This window comes from Agelaius tricolor, unplaced genomic scaffold, assembly GCF_023055355.1.
Source record: "Agelaius tricolor isolate 1412-34295 unplaced genomic scaffold, bAgeTri1.0.p SCAF_10, whole genome shotgun sequence".
Classification (NCBI taxonomy): domain Eukaryota; kingdom Metazoa; phylum Chordata; class Aves; order Passeriformes; family Icteridae; genus Agelaius; species Agelaius tricolor.
The window spans coordinates 19,471,097-19,495,148 of record NW_027269270.1 but is presented as its reverse complement, the minus strand read 5'-3'; the positions used below and the strand labels follow the sequence as shown (position 1 = coordinate 19,495,148).

General features: G+C 39.1%; 1 protein-coding gene across 4 annotated transcripts in view; it reads left to right on the top strand.

The window, feature by feature from the left end:
* The window catches only part of TANK (TRAF family member associated NFKB activator), a 28,678-nt gene extending 9,476 nt beyond the window's left edge, over positions 1–19,202 (top strand). For 2 of the 4 annotated variants that reach the window (XM_071435054.1, XM_071435053.1), the window contains 5 exons: positions 7,414–7,593; positions 8,802–8,872; positions 11,015–11,133; positions 12,800–13,380; positions 17,697–19,202. In XM_071435054.1, the coding sequence (XP_071291155.1) occupies positions 7,414–7,593; positions 8,802–8,872; positions 11,015–11,133; positions 12,800–13,380; positions 17,697–17,864 (1,119 nt within the window). In that variant the 3' untranslated portion in view covers positions 17,865–19,202. The remainder of the gene's footprint in view (positions 1–7,413; positions 7,594–8,801; positions 8,873–11,014; positions 11,134–12,799; positions 13,381–17,696) is intronic. The other 2 variants (XM_071435055.1, XM_071435056.1) reach the window with 2 other exon arrangements.
* Positions 19,203–24,052: the final 4,850 nt, after the last annotated feature.

Genomic DNA, 24,052 nt, shown 5'->3' with positions numbered 1-24,052 from the left:
AAGTTCACTTTTGTGCTGTGGGAACCTAAAAGATAAGTGAGATATTTACGGGTGCCTATGAACAGAACAAGAAATACCATCACATGCATTTATCCTGACCCTGGCAAAAAGAAGATAAGACACCACACATGAAGTGCATGAGTGTTGTGCCACTGCAGCCTGTTTAGGTGAACTAAGCATTATCTTTGGTCCTTCCCAGTGAAATCTCTGTTTGGCCATCAAGCTCTCTAGAACAGTTTTGACCATAAAGCAGGAGCTTAGTTGATTATTTATTTCTTAACTTGCCAAAACCCATAAAAGGGCTTTTTCTTTCATACAAGAGCATTTCACATTGCAAACGGTCTCTGTGTTTTTGCAAGAAATGGAGAATCTGCACTCCAAAAGTTGTGGAGTGGGAAGTGAACAATCCATTGCTCGGGAGATGCTGATTTGTTTGGGTTTTTTAAATAGCCAGTGTTAAGATGATGTCTTTTCTGCCTCTCCTCATTGAAGTAACATTAAGATTTTCACTACAGCCTATTAAGCGTAACAGCAATGAGAATAAAGTAATAGCCCAGAATAGCTGGGAAATGCCTTGAATGGATTTTACATATTGAGAAGAGACAGTGACAGAAATGCACAAAGTGGCATTGTTCTTATTGTAAGTCATCTCACTGTGGTGTTTGAGAGCTGTCTTGTAACATAAAGTCTCTTATTTTCGAATGTGAATCTCCATAGCAGAGACTTCCTAAGGGTCTTTAAAAGACCCTTGTGAGAAATCAGGCATTAGAATTAAAGAGTCAATTTCAGGATTTATTTCCTAAGCTACAAACAAATTAATTGTGATAAATTCACAGAAACACATTTTTTTATCAGAAATGCAATTCCATTAGATCCAAAAATAATTTCATTGAATTACTGGTGCTTGCTTAGTTATCCTGAAGGAATCTTATATGAGACTAAGCCTTTGCAAACATTTTAAACATACTGCCAGCAAATATTTCTATACACTCCTTTTCTATTTAAAATAGTCTTTTTATATTTTTTCTACATCAGAATCTGTAATTATAAGATATCATTTCTTTCCTTGTCTTTGCACTTCCTTGCATTAAAACACAGCTGAAGGGTTAATTCTTTGATGGAACATCTTTGCCTATTTTTGCAGTTTGCTGTCTTGAGTTGGATAAAAATTATGTCTTATGGTTGCACATGAAGATCTGACCAAGTCTAGTATTTCATAGTCTTCTTTCTGAATGCTTACTACAAAACAATAGTTTTAAGCAACTTACTCATATAATAAGTTAGGAATGAAAGGAAGATGTGCTACCTGCTCATCTTATGGGGAAACACTGAAATAATGTGATCTCTACAGGAGATTATAGGCAATGCATGAGAAGCTGGAATCATCATTTCTGGAGCTATTTTCCTAATGGAATGTAGGTTATTTTCTTTATCTGCATATTTGTTTTGTGTAGCCCATTGCTGCAGTTACCTCTCAGCAACAGGTATTTCATCTGGATTTTGCTTCTTCTATTCCATGAACAGAAATATTTCTGAGATACCTCCATGCAGAATGAACTGTATAAGTCTGTCTGTGTGGTGGTGCATTTAAACCCAGGCACACTGCTATTCAAATAAGGTCTTTTTAGAGGGGATGTGTAGAGATTTAAACCCATGCAAAGTTGGGTTGACCCAGCCTATTCTCTGTTCCCGTTACTGGGAAAAAGCATGGAGCTTCAGAAAGTATGTTTGACTGGACAAAGGCTGCCTTCTACAGAGGCACATGGATATATTTGCACCATCCTTCCAATACAAGGAGGACCCTAATGTTTGGCATTGTGTCTGGTAAACTTGCACTGATCTGGCAAGAGTGATACAAAAATGTCCAGACAGCACAGCAGAGGCACACACACTTGTACTGGCTCTGGCTGTGTCTTGGCCATGCAATTCATGGCTACGAGGGAAGATATACAGCAGTGTCTCTACACAAGCTATCTTTTGATTGAACAAAAAAAAAAAAAACACAGTAACCCAGTGGAATTCATGCTTCAAGGGAAAATTGGACAACTCTGTGGAAGAGACATCTGTTGAGAGTTAATAAATAGATGGAAACTATAACTAAGAAGATCTGGGAATTTATTAACGGATACATCATGAATGTCTCCTGTTTTCTTGTACTTTTTTTTCCTCAGATGTCATATTTTGACATCTCTTAAACTGAAAATCCACCATCCTGTCACTGACCCAGTATAGTTTTCTTGTGTGTAATTCAATAAAGTATTGGCTTTTTCAGGTATTGAAATTTGGAAGTTTGAATATTCTATTTTGAAAGCCTGTATTTTTCTAATAATATTCTATCCACAGTCTGCTCTAAACCAAATAAATTACTCCTACAGCCATTGTCCTCTACACTGCCCTTGAAATTCAGTCTCCCATGGCAGAAGATGCTTGGATTTATTGAAACCTTTTGAAACTCTCATTTGCTAAGTCCAGTGGGATTTTTCAGTGGACTGTATTCTGTCCTGCAGTAAAGTCAATAGAAATCCTGAATTGATTGTAATAGGTGCATGATTAGAGCTTGAATTTCAGAGGTTTAAAATGAGGGAGGAGCTATCTTTTCTTTGTTTTCTAGTAGGTGGTCATACATGTGTATTTTATATGCTATTGTCAAGGTCTCTTGCCTGTGTGTCATAAAATGCTTTGAGATTTCTTTTGTTCCCATTTGTCTTCACTGAAAGAAGTGAGTGGCCAGATTGGCTTGGTGATCAGTACCCAACTATATACATCATTACCAGAATTTTTCAGCCCTCTGCCTGAGAAGACCAAAGGTGCCTGTATTGCTGCCTAGTTTTGAGACCCTGGCTAAACTTTATTAAGTAGGAAGAACTGGGATCCAACCACTGTCTCAGAGCCAAAGCTGTGCAGCAAACCAAAAACCTTAGAGATGAGATGATGTCAAGCTTCTACTTTTTAGAACAGTCAGATATCAGAATCCTTGTGAACTTAATAAGACATGAAGCTAAAGTCAGCTCCTGTGACAAGAAAACATGCTTATGATCCCATTTTGCTGGTTCAAGAACCTCAGTATTAAACACTGTCTGGAATTGGTTCATCAAGAGTGTCTTGTGCCATGAAAAGGAGGAAGAAACTGTATGTCAGGGATGAATGATGCAAATGTTACATATTTCAAAACTCTTCATCCTACAATAAATGTTTAGCTCTTTTGTGCAGAACATAGGCAGAGGAATGGCAGACATATAATAGCCATCTTTATGTTTTAAATTGTAGGGCTAAAATTACTTATGTAACCAAGAGCAACTACTGCAGCAGTCTTGTGGAGTTCCATGTTCCAGTCCATACCAGCTTCACTAGTGTCACTTTGTTTCCTGTCTTTAATGCAAAGAAAGCTGGACTTGATTTTTTGGTGGCTGATAATATTGTGCATGTAGCTGTTATTTGCTGCTGATACAATGTATGCAGCAGGATTAGGCCGTAATCTAAGATATAAGAAATTCTGGTATTGAAAGCCTTTTCTCCTATTGCTTCATCTGCTTAATCTATCTCTACCCAATAATAAAGAAGAGTTTGTGGGGAAACTGTTAAAAGTCACAGTTAATATTCCTTGAGACCACTTATAGTGGTCATCAGTTGAATAGTTCATCAGTTGAATTGTGTTTTTCCTTGAAACTACCTGACCATTTGTTTGTTTTAGGAAGCCACGGAAACAGGCCATTATAGCACACTTCAGGGAAAAATAAAGGAACCTGCCTTTGCTGCAGTACAGTCTGGGGGCTGACTGGCTGCGGAGCAGGCTCTGCTGGAAAAGGGCTGGGATCTTGTTAGCAAGCTGAGCATGAGCCAGCAGCGTGTCCTGACAAAAAAGAAGGGTAACAGCTCCCTGTGTTGTATTAACAGGAGCACAGCTAGCACGCCCAGGGAAGAGGGTATCTCCCTCTATTCAGTGTTCACTGGACTGCATCTGGAATAATAAACTGGGCTTAGGGACCTCCAGTACGGAAAAAGCATTGACAAACTACAGTGAGTTCAGCAGAAGCCCCACTGAGCTAACTGGGGGCTGGAGTACATATTCCATGAGAAGGTACAAAATCTGCTCTTGTCCAACCTTTCCCCAAAGGTGGCTTCGGGGAAAGCGAATAGCATTCCAGTACCTACATTCAGGTTATCAGGCAGATGGAGCCAGGCTCTTAATGTTGTTGTTGATGCCTAGAGAGGCTGCCTAGGCCAGAGGCTAGACAGTGTTAAAGGAATAAAGTAGGTGCTTATTAAAAGGCCTTTAAAGGATACACCTTGGGCAGTCCAAGAGCCTGGCTGTGGCTCCACCCAAGATGCACCCCAACCACGAGTTTTCACACTTTTATAAGTTTTGGTCCGTTTACATATTTGGGTTAATTGTCCAATTACAGCTTCAGGTTATGAAGTCGCATCCTCCCAGATTGCTCTCCTCAATTTGCCATTGTTTACACTTTTTGGGCCTGAAGCCAAAACGGTGTCCTTGGTTCTCAGGCTGGAAAAGGATTGTTTTGTCTAACAAAATTGTGAAGAGAACTTGCTAACACTTTATATGAAGTTCAAAGCTACATATTAATACAGTGCAGAATCTGGAAAATATGAAAGTTAAAACTTAAGGCATCAGTGCATGGCAGGAGGATAAGAGACAACGGGCAGATGAAACAGGAAAGGTTCAGACTGAACATAGCGGAAAACATTTCACCATGAGGACAGCCAGGCATGGGAAAAGTGCAGTCTTCATCCTTGAGAAATTCAAGGTTAAATTGAGTAACCTGATCAGACATTGTAACTGACCCTGATTTGATTAGAAGCTAGAGAATCCTGGAAGTCCCTTCCAATTTCAGTTATCCTCTGATCCTATGAAGTCTCTGCAAAAGAAAAGATACCTATCTGTTCATAATATATACATGACCACTTTGCTGACAGCTAATACCAGCATGCTTAAAAGACCTGTGTGACATATTTATAAAATGTATAAAGTTTATGAAGCTTATCAAGCATTAGCTTTGTAATCTTCAGCCAGTTTAGAAGGGTTACCACATCATTGCAAACTGCCAGGCACAGTATTGGAAACTCTTAAGATCATCAAGCTATGAAGGGTTGTGTTATTGAAAGATCCCAAAAGGTGTAATTGCTTCTCCAGGGTTTTTCCTGGTATCCCGATGGTGCACAGGAATGATGATTTCCATCAGCATGTACTGATATGTCTTCACTGTAACACGGCTCTTCTCATGTGGCTTTCTTCCCTGCTTGCTTAAATCTTGTCCTTGCTTCCTGCAGATGTAGGAGAAATGAAGGAGAACTACTGGCCATTTCTGCAGGGTCTCCAGTTATCTGAGGGCCTTTGAAAACCCACATGTGAATTGGAGCTGTAATAGTCTCACAGAGATAAATTATGCTGTATCGCAGGCTCAGTGAGTTATTTTACTGTCCTTAAGATACAATTGTTCCTCAAGGGCAAGTACTATCTTTGATGAAAGCTTTTTCCTAGGTGTTTGGATTTCCAGCAAATTATGAAGGAAAACACAGGAGAAGCTGTATCCCCTTACTTTATATTTAAATGGGAAATTGAATTTGACCTGTCAGAAATGCAAAGCATAGTAGAGTTAGGATTAAGGAGTTTTGCTGGGATTGAAACATGCCATTTTTAGACAATGTTTTGAAGTCGCTGAGCAGAAGAGGCTTAATCTGGATCTTTAAGATGCCACCCAAGTCTGGAGTTGCATTGAAGGTCTTACTGTAAAGACTGCATGGCTGTCTTTGTCTAGCAGGGTAGCCCCTACCCACCTGATCTTCAAATGCACAACCTCACCCTATGTAAGTTCCATTTGAAAATAAAACAAAAGTTCTTGAGAAAGCACATGGTTGCTCCTTTCCTCTTCATCTTACCCTACGTGTCTACAGACTATATTCTCATACATTCTTCTTTAAGAGTTAATCCTTTGGGCTTACTTCTCTTGCAGAGACAATCATGGGGCTTGGGGACACTTTCTGTGACACTTGATACAGTTCCCTAAATTGCATAAACTAACAACCATAACGTTTTCATAGTAGCAGTTTTTAACTGTTGGTTGTTTCTTGAAAATTTTTGCAGCTACTATCTTTGAACATATTAAAAAATTTTGTTTGTTATTTTCTTCTTTTTTCCACAAAAATCCCACATAGTTAAAAGTTCCATGAATTCCTAGATGGATCATCGAAGTGAGAGCAGCCAGGGCTTTTTATTCCACAAATCAGTCTTTATAGGACTGAAATATTTGCAATACAATCCTGGTTATACATAAAGATTGGAGGATGAGAGGCTGGAGAGCAGCCCTACAGAAAGAGACCTGCAGTTTGGGTTGCTGGCAAGTTGATAGGAGTCCACAGTGTCCCTTGGCAGCCAAAAGGACCAACTCTGTCCTGGGAGGCATCAGGCACAGCATCGCCAGCCAGGCAAGGGATGGGATTGTCCCGCTCTGCTCTGCAATGCTGTAGCCCCACCTCGAACACTGTGTGCAGTTCTGGGTGCCACAAAAAGGACATCAGACTATTAGAGCATGTCCAGAGGAGGGTGACCAAGATGGTGAAAAGTTTTGAAGGCAAGAATTAGGAGGAGCAGCTGAGGTCACTTGTTTGTTGAGCCTGGAAAAGAGAAGGCTCAGGGGTGACCTCATCGCAGTTGACTCCCTCAAGGGCAGCGGTGGACGGGGAGGTGCTCCTCTCCTCTCCTCTCCTCTCCCTGGTGAGCAGCGACAGGACACGAGGACACGGAATGAAGTCACATCAGGGGAAGCTCAGGTTGGACATTAGGAAAATGGTCTCTCCTTCACTGAGACCATTGTTGGTCACTGGAACAGGCTCTCCAGGGGAGCTGTCATGGCACTGAGCCTCTCTGGACAATGCTCTAACTTCTGTGGTTTAGGTAGTCCTGCGAGGAGCAGGGAGCTGGACTCAATGATCCTTATGGGTCCCTTCCAATTGAAGGTATTCTAAGATTCTGTGATTGTGTGATTGTGTTCTTGGGTTTGCTCAATTTGCAGAATTATCAACATGTTCAAAATGGTATAAGATTGAAATTAATTAAATACTATTTTATGTATCATATATGCAAAATATTATACATAAAATGTTAATATAAATGATATAGTAAGTGAATCAAGAAAGTATGTTGATTTTCTATAAACACTAATATGACTTTGAGAAAGATACAGTTGTTTTGAGTAATCACCTATGATGAGTTACAGCTATGTGTAGAGGTAGAAGATCTTCGCTATCAATTGAAAATTATTAATGTAATAATCAAGACTGACCCTTACTTGCGATGCAAAACCTACATTTACCTTATTATAGACTGCTGAATAGTGATATTCCACAAGCCTCAAATTTATTAATTGTACTGGTGTTTCTAAAATTATTTTTTAGGAACAGTTAGACAGTGAGAGCATGAAATTGAAGCAACTTGAGGACAAAAGCAATCAAAAGGAAAGGAAGCTTTTATCTATTATTTCCAATCAAGATGATAAAATAAGAAATCTGGAAAGCAAATTGCAAGAATTAAATGAAGCACAAAAGGGTATACAGAAGCCAACGTATAAAAGGGAGGTAAGATAAGAAACCAAGGAGAGATAAAATAAAGACAAACATTTGTAAATTATTACTTCTTTCAAACATGAAATGTTTGGAATTCATACTAATTATTCTGATAAATTTATTTTAAATGTCATCATTCTATAATTACTAGGAAATTTTCAAATTATACAAAGCACATAGGGAACACCATTAAATACTTATTGGTTAGTTAGTATGTTAATTATTTTATGGTATGTATTGAAAATTATCATATTTGTCAAAACTCCAGATTAGCTCCCTATTTTTATTGCAGAATAGCATCCAGGGTGCTGTTCTGTCATTGTGGGATAGCTAGAGTGCAGTCATTGATGTGACTAACCACGTATACACATATTAGCTACCTAATTTAAAGTGAACACAGGTAAGCATAAGAGTGCAGCAGCACAGAACTTGTTGCTATTAGACCTCCTAAGCATTGCTTAGTTTACTGTAGCAAGGACTTATATCCTGGGTTGCTGGGTGTTAGGCAGCTCAAATGAATCTACAGGAGCTGCAGCTGCACTTCAGCCTTACAGGTAAGACATGCCTGTGGTTATAGGCAATGGATCAGCTTATACAGATTTCTGAGCTTACACATCTTTGAAATCAGCTGATTTGGCAGGCGTGCTCAAGTTCGTGTCTGACTTGGAGCACATATGAACTACTCAGGCCATCTGGTAATGTAGCTCTAGTGGAACTGCAGCTTAGTGACTGGTTATTATGAAAACTTCCCTTAATGCCTGGCAGATGTAAAACTATGTAATACTGGAGTGAACCACACGGTGGTAGTCAAAGTTAATAACTTATTTTAAAAACTGCTAGAACTCCTAACATATTACCTTCCGATGTGTTCATTGAAATTTTCAGTGAATAAATTGATTTTTAAGAGGTAAAATAGCTTGGTAACAAGCTTATACAAAAGACAGAATCTTACCTTATACACGACTGAAAGCTAATTACAATCAAGCAATATTCTTAGAACTAGTTCCGTTTCAAGGGAGTATGAGCAGAGAAATGCCACACTGAGATAATAAGTTAACCTGAAAGGAACTAGGAGTTTCACACAAACTGCTTTTGTCATTTTGACAATGCTTTGAGAGCTTTCAACAGGACTAGGTGAAGGACCCCATGACATTTTCATTCATATCAAGGTGCAAAATTAATATGCTAACGTGCTCAATATTTTCATCTTTTACTTCAAGGTGAAAAGTAAGAAAGTTGTTCCAGATAAGCCTGAATTATCTCTAGGGATCTCTGGTATTTCACCTGAAAGGTAAATACTTCTGCAGCATTTTTCAAATTTGCTTTTGGCTTTTCTGCAATTGAGTAAGGCCAGCTATTGCCCTCTTTTCTGCACAGTGCATCAAGAACTGGCTGGGCAGGGAGTCGGGAGGGGGCAGCATCAAAGGTCAAAGAGTTAATGCAGGAAGATAATAGAGCCAACAGCTATGTGGAAGCATAGCTGGGGCTTTACAAGTATGGAGGGCTAAGCTGGGAGGGAGGAAGGTATCCACTCAGTTCAGCAGGAGGTTAAACTCCAGGAAACGGTGTGGGTATTAATGCTGGGGTTTGGATAAGCATTCACTGCCTTGCATTAACTCTTCTGGGCAGGAATGTACAGCCACTATGGATTAACTGATGGCAGCACAGCACAGGAGCCTGCTGTGCTGCCAGGAAGCGCTCTGATAGGCAGCATGAAGAAATAATTCTTGGCCTGATCCATCCCAAATGAGATAGTTTGAAACCAAATTTATCTGTAAGCTGAAGGCAGCAAGCCCCTGCTATGACTAAGGTGTCAAAAGCAGTAGATTTCCCTTCTGCCAGTGATTTCAGGAAAATATTGAACAAAGTCTGAGGTTTGTATTTTTCATAGGACAGCCAGTAATGCCACTTTTAACAACTTTTCTGGGGCCAAATAGAAGATTCTCTAAGGTGAGATTAGGGGAGTTATTAAGAGAAAGTATCGACTTCTTGCTTTCTTTTTATTCTCTTGCCTAGGCATCTGCTTTTGACCACTCCCATACTTAGGCTAGGTGAACCACATGGATCTTTAGTCTGGCTCACTACTCTTTTGTGATAAGAAAGAGAGGAAATAAGACTGTAATGTGAGAAAGATTTGTCTTTTTGATTTATATCTAAAAAATGAAAAACTTTTACCTGTCTTCTGTCCCTCTGCTCTCAAATAGCTTCCTTACTTTACTGTTTTCTTGGAAGGAGGTATGTGACTGGTAAGATTGCTGGTAATCTTATAGATTAAGATTATAGTATCACAAATGTCTAGCAAATTAAGACTGCTTCATCTAATCATAGCTATATTTTAAAGTTCTGAATAGAAACTTTATTTTTTTTTTATTTCTTATTTATCAAAACTTCTGGAAAATCATCAGAATGTGTTAACAGTAATAATTTTAACTACTTCTGTAGATCTTTTTTTTCAAATGAGATACAAATAGACATTTGTGTCTTCAGAAAGAGAAACACAACAGAAGTAGGAACACAGTCAGATTGCTGTATGAATAAGCAATAAAAAAGAAAGCAATTCACTGGATTAAAGAAAAATCCCTTTTGAGATCTTTTGATGAAAAGATGCAAAAGAGAACACAAATCCAACTTCACTTTTTCATCTTTGAAGTTCATTTTATAAAATCCATTATATTGTGTTTAAAAATATAAATTACTCAGCAAGTTTATCAAAATTCCACAGTGGAATTTTTTGGAAGCATCAGTAACTAAATAACAGTGCCTTTGCAGAAATAAACTCACACCAGCATGAACTATTTTTACCATTCTCAGTGCAGATAACTAAATATCAGATTCCCATATGATACTCTGGAAAATATATAATACAATAAATGTCTCAGAATAAAAAGAAAAGTTATATCATATTGTATGAAACCAGAGGGCATGAGTTGACAAACTCCAGGTTTTTCAACTGACAAAATGCCAGGTAGAGAGAGAAGGAAAGAGTCATAACAAATGCTTGTGGTTCCTTCTTCTGCAGTCTGGAGTGCAGTGGCACCGACAGCAAACAATGTTCATAGTGGCAGCATCTTATTTTCCCTAGAACTGAGGTGGAAACAGTACCCTTGGGAAAGATAAACTCTTCCACAAAATACCTGAAAGACTGAAAGAACTGAAAGGCTGGATTTTTGGGGGTGGTCCTTGCAGGGTCAGTTCCTATGTTCAAATATGTATGTGTATGATATGACTAAACAACTCTTTGACAACATTTCCTTTTCATTTTTCTGCTTGCTTTTACTGAGAACAAAAAATATGTATACATATGTTGAGGAGCAAGATATCCAAGAAAAGTAGCTTATACTATTGTTTTTCTCTGTTTTGTGGGTGTGACTAGATTAAAGGTCACAACAAGCTGATTTGGTTGACTCTTTAATTTACCATTTTGATCTTCCAGAGAGAATCTGGAGACTATTTTCCAGGACATGAAAGAAGAGTGTCATCGAATATGTATGCTAGCCAGAGAACAAACAGACCAACTGAGTATATTTAAGATAAAGCCAGAACCTGAAACTGGTAATATCATACTTAAGCTCTTATTGTGATTCAACTGTTTGAAAGCTTTGCTTTATATTTGAAAATACTGCAAATTACACATACATAGAAGTACTTCCACTGTTTACCATCTGCCTTTTTCAAGTCTGTTCACATGGTGCTCAGTATTTCACCAAGAAAACGCACCGCCAGTTTTGGCATTCTATGACGAATGCTCCAAATCACATGCTATAAAAGACAGTCATCACATCAATGGCTCTTGTAATTGTTTTGTCCCTTGGAGTGAGAGGCAGGCACTTACTACATGTGATATCCCATCATACTGTGTGAATGACAGCACTTGCTTGCTTTTAATTTAGCTGTCAGTTCAAAAGATGTCTGCTATGAAAGTCTCTAGCCCCATATCTGTTAGAGGAAAACTGCAGGACTGAGGAGAGTCAGAGGACTTAGTTTCTAGACTTCCTTGTGCAGACTTTTAAATACTCTTTTCTTATATGGGACAAGAGCTTAATCCAATACTTCTTGAAGACATAAGGAAGGCTTGATTTTTTTGGAACTGTGAAAGATCCCGAATGTCCAGTTCTGCTAATGCTTACCTTTAATAAAATGTAAGCTATGGGTAATACAATGTAATACTATGGGTATTCTCTACTAACTTTCCTTAATAGTAGGATCAGACTCAATATAAGTGATTTCAATAAACACCTGCCAAATGCACACAGCTGAAGTAAAAGATGCTGATTACAGCACTTGATTTTAATTTAGGTCATCCATTACTGAAGTTTTGTTACATGAAGTGTTAGCATTGCTTCAAATTGCTCTGAACTATACTGTGGTAGTCTGATTGTATGCTAATAACTTTATTATTTGGGGGTGGGGATTTTGGGGGAAGTGTGTTTGGCAACTTACTTTACAAGAGTGGTTTTGATTCCCAGCAAAGTGCCTAACTCCACTGTGTGATAATCCATACATGACGTAAGCATTATAGATAATAAAAGAAGTGCTTAAATCACCTGTGTGTAAAGGTATACATGACAAAAGCTATATAGATTTAATATTTGATTTGTTACTTCCATGTTCCACTACCAAAAGGCTGCTGTACAATCAGTTTTTTACCTAAGTTACTCTCTGACCTGGTTAGGGGTAACTATTACCGTTTTTATTAATATAGTGCAAAAAATGAAGGGTGAATTCTCAAAACAAAGGGAAAACATGGTCCCATTTCTGAATAGCTATTCAGTTTAAATATTTAACTAATTTGGAAACCAGTGGGAGTTGGGTACCTGAATACCTTCTAAAATTGTGCTCATGGTGCCTAGCATGTTCTTGGCACTATGTGAAGTGGTTTGGGTTCCAGCTTCTATTTCTGCCAGAACACTTCAGTGAATATGCAAGTATGTGTTAAGAGTATGGGACAACATAATTTTCAATAAAATGAAAATGTTTATAGCCTTAAATCAAAGAGAAATATAATTACTGGAAGGGAGTATTTCCTTCTATTTCTGTTCTGATAGTTTTCGTGTCAGAACTAATGTTTGTGAAAGAGAACTACAACTCAATCTGATTTTAAAGAGAAAATAAACAGTTAAAAAAGCAGGGAAGTAAGAAAAAAAATGCACCAACACCACATTTTTAATAACTGTATTTCAATGGACTATTTAATATTTTCTTCATTCTTTCTTCACAGAAATACAGTTTTCCATGCCGATACAGTGCACAGATAAAACTGATGAACAAGCAGAAGAGCTTTTTAAGCCTCGGGTTATAACGGATATAAATAGAGGTGCATCATGCATCACATCTATCACACCAAGAGGAGTGGGCCAAGATGAGGACAACAACTCTGTAGAATCACTTTCTAAATTTAATGTCAAGTTTCCACCTACAGACAATGACTCTGCTTTCTTGCAGAGCACTCAGGAAAAACCAACAGTTCCTTGTACTGGTATATCTGAAAACATGCTTCAAGATCATCATTTTAACCTGGAGCACAGAGACCGTGCTGTTAACCTCAGTAAATTGGAACCTAACTCATTTGAAGCTCATGGCATTGATCTCATGACCTCAGCTTTACAAAGTTTAACTACTGTTGACAAAACAAACCCCTCAGATCATGCAAAGATGCCCATAGAAAATATCTGTGACAAACCATGTTTAAAAACAACAGACAGTGGTTTGACATTTGTACCTAAGCACACAAACCAGAGTGTACCTGAAGTAATTTTTTCTTTAGAAGCTGCTGGAACAACCGTCAGAGGTCCTCATCAGGTATCTTTCTATAATATTCTACATTTCAAAAAATTATAATGATTCAGACACATATTTTGCAAAGATCTTTGAGACTGGATTAATATATTCTCTAAGAAAGCTGATAAGTCTTTTTTTAAGACTATCTCTCATCATTTTTTCTTCCTAATACTGCAGAATGTGTTCAAGATGCTTTCCCAGTGAAACATCAGGAATATAAGCAGACATAAGCACTGGATGTTTTTACAAATTTCAGTTCATCTAGATATTAATTGCTTCTATATCTATTTCAAAGCTGTCATTAATCCTAAATTGCCCCCTAGATTGCTTTCTTTCTACCCTTGATCTCAGTTGTATAGGGCACACATTTGTTTTAATTGTTTTTCATGTACAGCAGAGAATTGGAAAAATAAACCAATTAAAAAGCTAAACAGATAAATACTTCCACTATGAAAAAAAAGCTACTTTTTGTCTCAATCTGAGGTATCAACAACATCCTATTCCTCTGCTCAAAAAAGCTTAAATTTTTTTCATTGTAGGAAAAAAACATAATTATTTTTTTTAATTAAGGAAAGATCGCTAAAATACTTTATTTTAGGTTTACGTATGTAATTTGGGCTTAAATTTCACTTATAGACTGAAGTCCATGGGAGCTTCTAAAAACAAGGCCCAGTAGCTGTAATGCAGTAAAACATATTGGTGTGTTCTGACACTCATGTCTCTGAATACTTTGCCTCTTTTGTGAAACATCCTGTCTCAGATGAAAGCTTGCAAAATTATGGAGCTTTATAGACTGATTTTGTGTTTGTTTGGTTTTTTATTTTGGTGGGTTTTTTATTTCTGTTGGTTTTTTATTTTCTGGTACCTTGTGAAAGGACAGATTTTCAAGAATAAGCAAATAGTGATAATTTGGAATTCTCTGAGGGTGGAATTAACCTATTTTAACCACTTATATGGATTAAGTTTATGTTCTTTCCTAATGGCAAGGTACATGCAGCAGAAGAGCTTTACCTCTCCATTTGGTCACTGCATGACCTGCAAAACCAGCATTTAGAAAGTGTTGTAGGCCATTATAGCTTGAATGTTTTCTTCTCCTAAAATTTACCCAATCTAGTTTAATTTTCTATTGCAAACCACTTTTTGAGTGAAAATTTTAAAGCGTTGAAAGACTGCTGCTATAAGCTTGATTTTTTCAAAAGCTATTTTAAATATCTATTTGTAATGGAGGAGATCTCAATTCTTTACCAACTTATTAATTACAGTTTTTATTGTATTTTTCATTGGGTCCCCCGTTAAAGTTGTGACTAAGTTAAACAAATTACCACATTTATTTTACGGCTAGTAGAATTCCTGTGGAACTGCAAAGAATTCACTCCATTGCTTGTTACTATCCTCCTTTTTTGTATTCCCTCTCCAGCCTGTTCTTTTACTAGTTAGTCTGTGTATTCATTCTTCAATAGATGGCACCCTGCATTGTACATTACAGCAAGTGAAACAGCTGGTATGTGGTTATAAATTGATAGGGGAGTCTGCAGCTTAAAAAAGTACAGAACAGTGGTTGAATAGCAGCAAGCCTTTGACCACTGGTATTTCTGCAAAATAAGGAAATTAATTTGGAGCCAGCATTTAAAATGTGAATGATCTGTTTTGTGGAGAAAAACGTACTAATGCTAGCACACAGAGAAAAAGAAAGCTAATGGTGAACTGTTAAGTATTTGAAAGTCATATCTACAATAGCACTGCATTGATTAAAATGTTATTTCTTATTCAGAAGTTTGCTTAAAACAAGCCAGTATTGCTTGAGAATCCGTTAAATATACATCTGTGTATATCAGTATATTTAAATATCCATCACCTTTATTCAGCTGTTTTCAAACTAGGTTTTAAGTATTTTTCCCAATTAATTGGACTCAGCTCTAGAGGTTTTCTCTGACTGTAAGTTTTGCTAAAGATTTGGTCACAGATAATGTATATGTAGATTAAAAGAGTAATTTTTTTTAACTTACTTGTATACATGCCCTTTTCACTGTGTTAACCTTAGCAAAATTTATGTATAAACTTGTTCTTAGTATTTTTACCACCTTTCTAGGAGGTGATTATGCTGCTTGCAGCTTCTATCATCCCTTCCAAAAATGAAGGAAAAGCCAAAAAAGAGAGAATTATATACCTAATTTTTTTTTCCTAGTGTAGATAAAACTTTCAAGTATTTACTACATATGTTAACTTATAAAATGGAAAACCCCATAAATGCAATAGATTTGGCAACAGCAAGTTCTTGGAACTGCTCTCAGTTGGTGTAATAAATTTAGCTCTTTCCTTCTATGTGGATACTAAATCTAAAAACTCAGTACTATTTTCTTAGAATGTAACTTTAAAAAAAAAACGTGACTGAAAAGAGCAGTAGATTAAAATAAACACGGATATTAGTGAACCTAGGATTTTACAGACTACATTTAGCTGAGACTTTCATATAGATGCGCATGTTTATTGGTATTTGCAGTTTGAGGGAGTTGTTTCCACCAAAAATACTTCTAAGTCTGTTCATGATTTTAAAAGCAATTCAGTAGTCTATTAATCTCAATATTAATGTCTTTGAAATGGAATGTGTGTTTAAATAAATCTCTGTTCTGACAAGGATATTAAGCACAAGCTTAGCACTCAAGAAATGGAAGTTAAGTGCCTGCGTGTGTGGGTTGCTGGATGGGTACCTCCCCTCGTTATGTTTCCAAGATGCCAAATAGTTTTTACAATACTATTTTATCTTTTTTTCAAACAGTGCTTTACATCATATCAGAAACAAATAATTCTAAACACATTTATGTAGTGTGTTTAAGTGTGTTAACTTGTTTAAGTGTGTCAGTGTCTAGATAGATTTAATATGCAATTTACACCAGCAACATACAATAAGTAGGCTCTTTGAGCTGAAAAAAGTGGTGTGATTGCACTTAATTACTAATTAGTCAATTTAATTATATGGATTGCTGACCATAATGAAAGACAGTAAGTCTGCTATTGCTATGTGATAAGCTAAACACTGTTTAAATACAGAATGGGCCAGGAAATTGACTCCCAAGAAGTTCAGGGTGGTTTAAACAGAAGGTTTAACTTCTGTGAAAGTCAGCTTAGTTGTACAGTGGGTTGCTGTGGGAGAAATAAACAATAGATTCTAGCTATTTGGCGTGATGAAATTTAAAGAAGTGCTCAAAATTAAAAATCTTGGGTATCAGTAGCAAGAAATTTAAAACTTCTAAAGAAATTACTTTGTATTCTTCCTTGCCTTCCAACCCATGTATGAGTGAAAAAAGAGGAAGAAACTGAGCCAAAAAAACCCCTGTAGGACACACTCTCTTCTACGTTCCATTCCTACATAGAGCTCACAGCAGCTTGCTGCCATTCTTTCTACTTTGTTCTCACCACAGGATGCATTTGGTTTTTATTTGACTCAAAACCTGATTGTCCTGGCCATATAATGTAACTATTTGATCTTGTGTTGCTAATACTAAAGTTATGAAACTAATGTTTTAACTTGGAAAACTGAGAGAAGACTTTTTGATTCCTAGTTGGTACGATTCAAAATAGTATACACTTAGACTCTGGGCTTAAGTGCCTTGAATTCCAATGTTGAATAAACAGACTTGCTGGGTGAAACTAACTAGCTCAGGGACCAAGAGCAGTGCAGCTGCTGAACGAAATACAACGTAGTTTATATGGATAGAATGCATGGATAGATATTCAGAATGATTCCGGTGAGTTTGACACTGTCATGGCAGGAGGAATCCCAGACAAGAGTATTTGTGACACATTATACTAAAAGGCAGCCAGGGCAAATACGTACCTTAAGCCGTGACATGGTAGTTATTTTGGAAATAAACTGAAAACAAGTTATATGTGAATAAGAATGGAAATAAAATATGAATCATATTAACTCTGTACAAGAAACATTTTATTCTAAGGTAAAAATATATTTTCTCATTTCTGCTAAATGGCTATTGTGTACTATGACTTCTTCAGTAAAATACTGAAATGCAAAGTTAAAGAAAATCTTTTGTATGTACCAGACTGATATTGCAGACTTCTGCTGATAGCAATATAGCAATATTTATCGTTAATAGATACCAAGATATTTTTAAATATTTGCAAGGATAGTGCGTTTATAGAACTTTAAAAAAAAAACAAAGTCTTATCTTGCTTTTCTTAAATGAGAACTCTCTAGTTAACGTCTCTGGCCAGGCAGGTGTAAAGGAATCCTAATTTAAAGAGGCAGGTATTTTTTTAATATAAATATAAACTACAGCATAATGTATACCTCAGCAATAATAATTTTCTGTTTCTTTTAGCCCATTTGGCAGCCTCAAGACAATGATTTGCTGGCACAAGCATATGCAGACTCTGAACTGAATCAGTGTGGAATATGTGAATTCTGTCGAGAAGTTTTCCCACCATCTCTAACATCTAAGGAAGATTTTCTTCGGCATCTCAATTCCCACTTTAAAGTACAGTCTTAATGTATGAGAATTCAATGGTTCACTGTTTTTGCATACATTTATACATTTTTTTATTCAATAGATACGATAAGAGTTTAAGAATTAAGACTTCTTGTAACAAGAACTCATGACTGAAATTGTTTGTCAGATAAGCACATTTTTAGTTGTATTTTGACAAGGCAAAATGAAACTAAGTCACTCAGTACTGTAATTCACATTATTGCTTGTTATGCTTCACTATTAACTTTGAGAGTGATGTCAAACACTTTTTTTTCCCAATTAATCTTTGCCTGAATAGGCCTGAAGTTGTGACTATATTTATGAATATAGACTTGCAGGATTAATGCCTTAATCTGGCTGGCAAAAATTGGAGTAATGCAAGGATTTTTTTGACAATATCCAGTGATGTGATTATGTTCTCCCTGAAGTAAACAGGAAAGAAATAGGCCCTCATTTTTCATTTATATTATATAATTTCCAAATAGTGAACCTCTTAATTCAGATTCCTGTAAAATTATCATTATAGCTGAATCCAGGTGTGCCAGAATTAGGATAGGCTTGTACACTAGTAACATAAATGAATGGTTGACTTTCCCAGATGAATTTTTTACTGAAGCGAGTAATCAAAAGTAACATATAAATGACCCTTTTGCCAAAATGCAGCAGTAATGATTTTATGAATATCTGTTACATGTTATAAAAAAATAATTATTATCTTGTTCATCTACCTTTATAGCATTAATAATTACTAAAAATGCTTTCGGGGAACAGGTATGAAGGATAGAAAAGGTTAAACTTTCCCCAAAACTAATAATACCGAAGATTATTTGCCTTCCCTTCTGGTCTGCTATGATGGATTGCCCAAGTCTGGTACAGACTAGAAAGGAAAGGGGAAAACTTAATCATCCAAATCTCAGTGAATTTATTTTTATCCTGAATATAGTGGCTTTCTCAATGCAATTAAAATTTGTGTTTAGTTGAAACATTGAAGTCTGATAAAGTTTGCACATTTTCTGGATTTACTGATATCAAATTTATAAATAGGGGTGTTGCCAAGTATTTTAAATTAATGATAAAGGGTGCTTGCTTTTTGCATTTGAACTGAATATAGAGTTTAGCCCTGATATTGATAATTAGCATTAATATTTTCATAGCAGCAAAGCAAAACACCTTTTCTTTTTAAAGATTTGTTTGCAGGTGACAAATTTCTGGAAGAATTAACACCTGTGTAATTTTTAGAAATGGATTTTTCTGCAATTATTTTCTCTATTTTGAACATGTCATGTTTGTGACGGGCTGTCAACAGAGTGTACTGTAATAAACAGCACTGTACAGTGCACGTCTGCTCCGTGACCTGGAGGAAGAGTTTGTTACTCTTCGGAGCTCTCAGCCGGCCGGTGCGCAGCGCTGAAGAGGCGATGCTCGGCCGCGGCCACGCCGTGCGGAGTGTGAAGCACCTCCCCGGAGAGCACGGCTGGGGGTGGTGCCCGGGAGAGGCACAAGTTCCAGCCTTGGGAGGAGAGAAGGGGATTCGCACATCTCCAGCCGGCCCGACACGCAGCACCGACTCGTGCTCTCAACCGTGAAATTCGAGCTCAGAAGCTCGCGTTATTAAGGGATGCACAAACTGCGAATCACCTTTGAAGAAAATAAAGTCATCTGTTTCTGCCCCCCGCCCCCAGGCGTGGATGCGGTTCCCCAGGAGCCCTTGAGCTGGCAGAGCCGGGAGCCCCGCGCCGAGCCCGAGTCCCCGCACGGGGACAAGGCTCTTTGTTGCTGGAGGCTGCCCGGGGCAGCGGGGAGGGCGGCAGGAGGTGGGAGGAACACGGTTGCCCAAAGTCTCGCCGACCGGCCGAACCCATCCATCTCCCACTGTGAGAGCTCCTGCCTAGTGCTGCGTTTTAGGAAGCTGTTTAATACTGCGTGCGTAAAACTGTTGCTGCCTGAGGGCATCCACATAGGCTCACCGATCAGACCACTGCGAGGAGTACTAGTTTAGTTTTTAAATAAACAATAAATAAATAAATAAATCTCACGCTAAGCAGTTGTGAGCGACTCGAAGTGGGAGGCGAGTGCGGTCCCTGAACGGGCCCCCCTTATACAGCTTTCCTGGAGGCGGCTGCTGCTGCCAGCAGGGACATCTGCTTTATTACACTCACCAGAGGAGGCTCAGTAGTCCTCCCCTTCCCTCCCTCTTCCACACAAGCTCAACCCGGCAGAGGAGGTTGAATCCAAATGGGAAGTAGAATGTCATTAAAAATCATAAATATGGTGGAAGGAACTTGAGAGGACAGGAAGAGCAGCAAACTCGTGCCAAGGTGTTCTACCGAATTCCAACTCCGCCAGGGCCAGCGGAGCCCTCGCCAGGGCAGCCCCGGGGCTGGAGCAGTTTCAGGGCTCCCGTACGAGTTCATTGTCACCCCGCCCCGCGCTGACGGTGCGCGACGCGTGAGCCCCCCGCGCTCACAGGCAGCCCTCGCAGGGAAACAAACTGCTCCCGTTTCCTATCGGGAGCTCTCCGAGGGACACTGCGGCGCTACGGCTGCCTCAGCCTGCTGCGAGGGCTCGGTGCCGGCGGCCGGGTAGAACACATGTAGCTCCTCTGTCTCTCCGGCTAACTCGACAGCTGCTCGTAGCTCCAGTAATTAGACTGTCACTGCTTGTTACAGGAGAGGAAAACGCTCCTATGACAGATTCCACGAGACCTCTGTTTTTTTAAAAAAATCTCGCAGAAATCAGCAGAGCATTAACTGAGATTTCTTATTTCTCTAGAATCAGAAGGGAAGTTCCCTCTCCGATCTTGCACTCCAGTGAGATCTTTCTTCCGACTCCCATGAAATTGAATTCGCTCTAAGAGGCTTGAGGAAGTTACCTTCCTTCCCCTGCCTACCCGGGAGAAAGAGGGAGCTTCCCGGCCTTGTGAACTTGTTTTTAAAATCCCTTCCCCGTATGGCTGTATCTAACCAGATAATAGAAATGCAGTCTTTTCTTCATTAACTGAGCGGAGGAGTCGCTCAACACACAACACGCTCAACACATCCTTCCCCATCCGAGATAATATTAATTCAGAGGATGCTCAGGAGAGGCTGTTACCCCTTACGAACAAAAGCAGTGGAGGATCAAGTCGAGATGCTGCTACCCCCACCCCATGGTTCTCTCAGCAGATGAGACTCAGAGGAGGCGATTTCTTCCCCTCCCTACCGTACATTCCCCTTTCCCCCGCAATCATACAAGGTTAACTCAACAGAGGAGTCTCAATCCAAATGGCAACTGGGATTGCATTAAAAAAAAAGGAAAAAAAAAAAAGAAAAAAAAAAGAAAAAGAAAAAAAAAGAAGGAAGGGGGAGAAAAAAATCAGAAATAGGGAAAGAAAAGAGAAAAAGCAGCAGGCTGATTACGAGGTGTCAAAACTGCCAGGAGCAAGAAGGTGATAGCAATCAGGGGTGAGAAGAGTGCGCCATTCGTGCGGGGCAGCTAATTATCCGTCTCATTTGAGAAGAGCAGCATTCGAGGCAGCAGCGTTCGCCTGCTGAACGGTGACAGATTGGCGCGGAGGAGAGGGGAGGTGTTAAAACAATGGAGCCGGGCTTGCGAGCGCTGCTGCATGCTAATCAGCCCGGCCTCCTTCCTTCCTTCCTTCCTTCCCTCCGCCTGCCTGCCTGCCGCGATCCCTCCTTCTCGCTGGCCGCATGGCAAGCCCAGCGCTACCCGGCCCCTCCGCAGCAGGCGGCACCGCACCCGGCATAGGTGGTAACCCAGAGAGAGTTCCGGCGGGGCCGCGCAGAGGGGCTGGCGGCGCCCGGGGGACCTGGCAGGCTGCTGGGTATCAGTGGTAGATTTCAGAGCTCGCCCTCGGCGCCCGGGCTGGCAGTAGCCCGTCAGTGCGCTCCCCGCAAGGGGCAGAGGCGAGGAGCTCTTCGTGCGAGTCCTGCGGGTTCTGCGGGTGAGCTCCCGGCGCCCTCCCGCCAGAGGCCCGGCCACAGCCGGCAGCGCCGCAGGTTGCCCAGTGAGAGACCATCTATTGCCGCACCCCAGACCAGGCCGCCGAGATGGGGAAATGCAGAGCTGTGCCAATTACTGATGGACTCCAGGGGCTCCATTGCCCTCTCAGCTCTGCACGGGAACTAGAGACCAGAATGCTAAAACATGCAATAAGCAAGTGGCCTCTCTTCACCACTGCCTTTTGCCTCTCGGATTGCTTGGCCTTGCAAGCCTGAATGACTGTGCATGTACACAGTGTGTACCTTGTGAGGAGGTACTAAAAGGTCTGGCCTTCTCTCAGACCAGGAACCACCATTCCCTTTCACAAACAGTGCAACAGGGTCTGCAGACAGCAGAAATGCCTCCTGAGGGATCTCTTGGCCCTAGCTTTCCCGGGAAGCCCATGCTCGGCAGGACTCACAGGGCAAGCCCCGGGGCTGGAGCATTAGCAGCCCAGCTACTGTAAGTGCTCCACTCTGCCAGGGAGAAGCAGAGGAATGAGCGTTGGAATGTTTACTCTCCAATATTTCTCAGTTTCCATTCCATCCTGCCCTGAAAGATTTTTGATTACTATACACTTCAAAATAGTATTTATTACAGATTTACATAATCTGTATGTTTTATGTTAAGGCAATAACACATTGATGCTGTACTACTGAAAGGAGTTAATCTAAACTATGTAGTGTCTGTTATAACAGAGTTCCAACTAAAACATATCCTTGCTTTCTGGCATTGACAAGAAACACGTATCCAGAAGGACATTGCCCAGCACATTAGCTAAACTGCCAGGTGAAGCCATTGCTCAGCTCCTGAACCTTCACTGGGTTATGGATCAGCACTTGGCCAAATTAAATCATGTAAGTCTGTGTGTAACCTCACATTTAATTAAACAAATGTTATTTCAAATAGCATGTGTCTGGTTTACAGCAGGATTCATGGGGATAAGAAAACACTGAAAGGGAATAAACTGGTTTAGGCCTGAGGTAAGCAGCATGATAACTCAGGTTGAATGCTATTTAAAGTAGATTTGAGTGCATGTACAGCTAGGCGGTAGTAATAGCGTTTAAATTTTGTTATTCTAAGTCTGTCGTTGAGTGTACTTGATGAGATTGTCCATGAGCATACAGATGGTGAGATTTTCATGCTTCTGTGGCATACTGACATCTCAGGCTGTAAAAATAAATTCCCAGATCGCTGTAATACCTAAGAAATAGAAAATTGCAGTCCACCTTAATGCTCCACATTTTAGTTCTTTATGCTTTAAGAGATTTTATATACTAGATACATAAGTTTCTGCATATTAGGAAGACATTTACAGTATAAAGCAAAATTTGAGATAAACTCTGCACCCTTCTTTATGTGCTTCTGAATTTAGAGATATGGGGGATGGAGATAAAAACTTGCCTTTGCTATTATCTGTATTTTTTTTTAACTGTTGTCATGGTTTGTTTGTGGCGCCCTGCTACCAAAAACCAGGCCGTGCCAAACCAATACATTTGTATGTAAGGATAAAAGGCAGAAATAAGTTTTCATTAGGTCAAGTTTACTTTCCATTAAAAGATTCTTGGATTATTTCTTGATTTCATATAATTTTTCAAGCTGGAAACAAACTATTATATCTATTTTGATGATTTACACTGCACCAAAAAGGTATTTGGATCAAAGACGAATGCCAAGATATTTTCTCTAATATAATAAGTTTTTCCCTGCCTAAGAAGACATAATGTGGAGCAATCCATGCATCAGCCTGTTCAGCCCAGAAACCAGCACTGATATTGCTCATAAATATCCAGGGTAGGGCATCCCTATTGGTTACTGCCTGGCCGCAGACAAGGTGCTGTGCTTATCCACATTTCTGAAGTGACCAAATTAAAATTTTAAATAAAATATATAGCAGGGTGATAGGGTGCAAATGAGCTAAAAGAAAAACATTTTGCAGAGACAAGTACATAGTTTAAAAAGGTTTAAAATATTCAATTGGTGTAAAAAATAACTACTTGTAAAAACGTGTGTATTTTCATTATGCTTAATTTGCCATTCAAAACAAGTTTTTCTTAATAAGCTCTATTGTTTCTATCTGTTTTGTGAAATGTAATACGTGTGAGACAGAAAGCAGACTCGGAATGTGAATGAGTTTTGTTTTCTCTTTCTCTTTTTCTTTCGTTTTTAAAATACAACTTTATTCATATTCACAGGGATCTTTAAGTCGAGAAAAGGATTAATGGAAG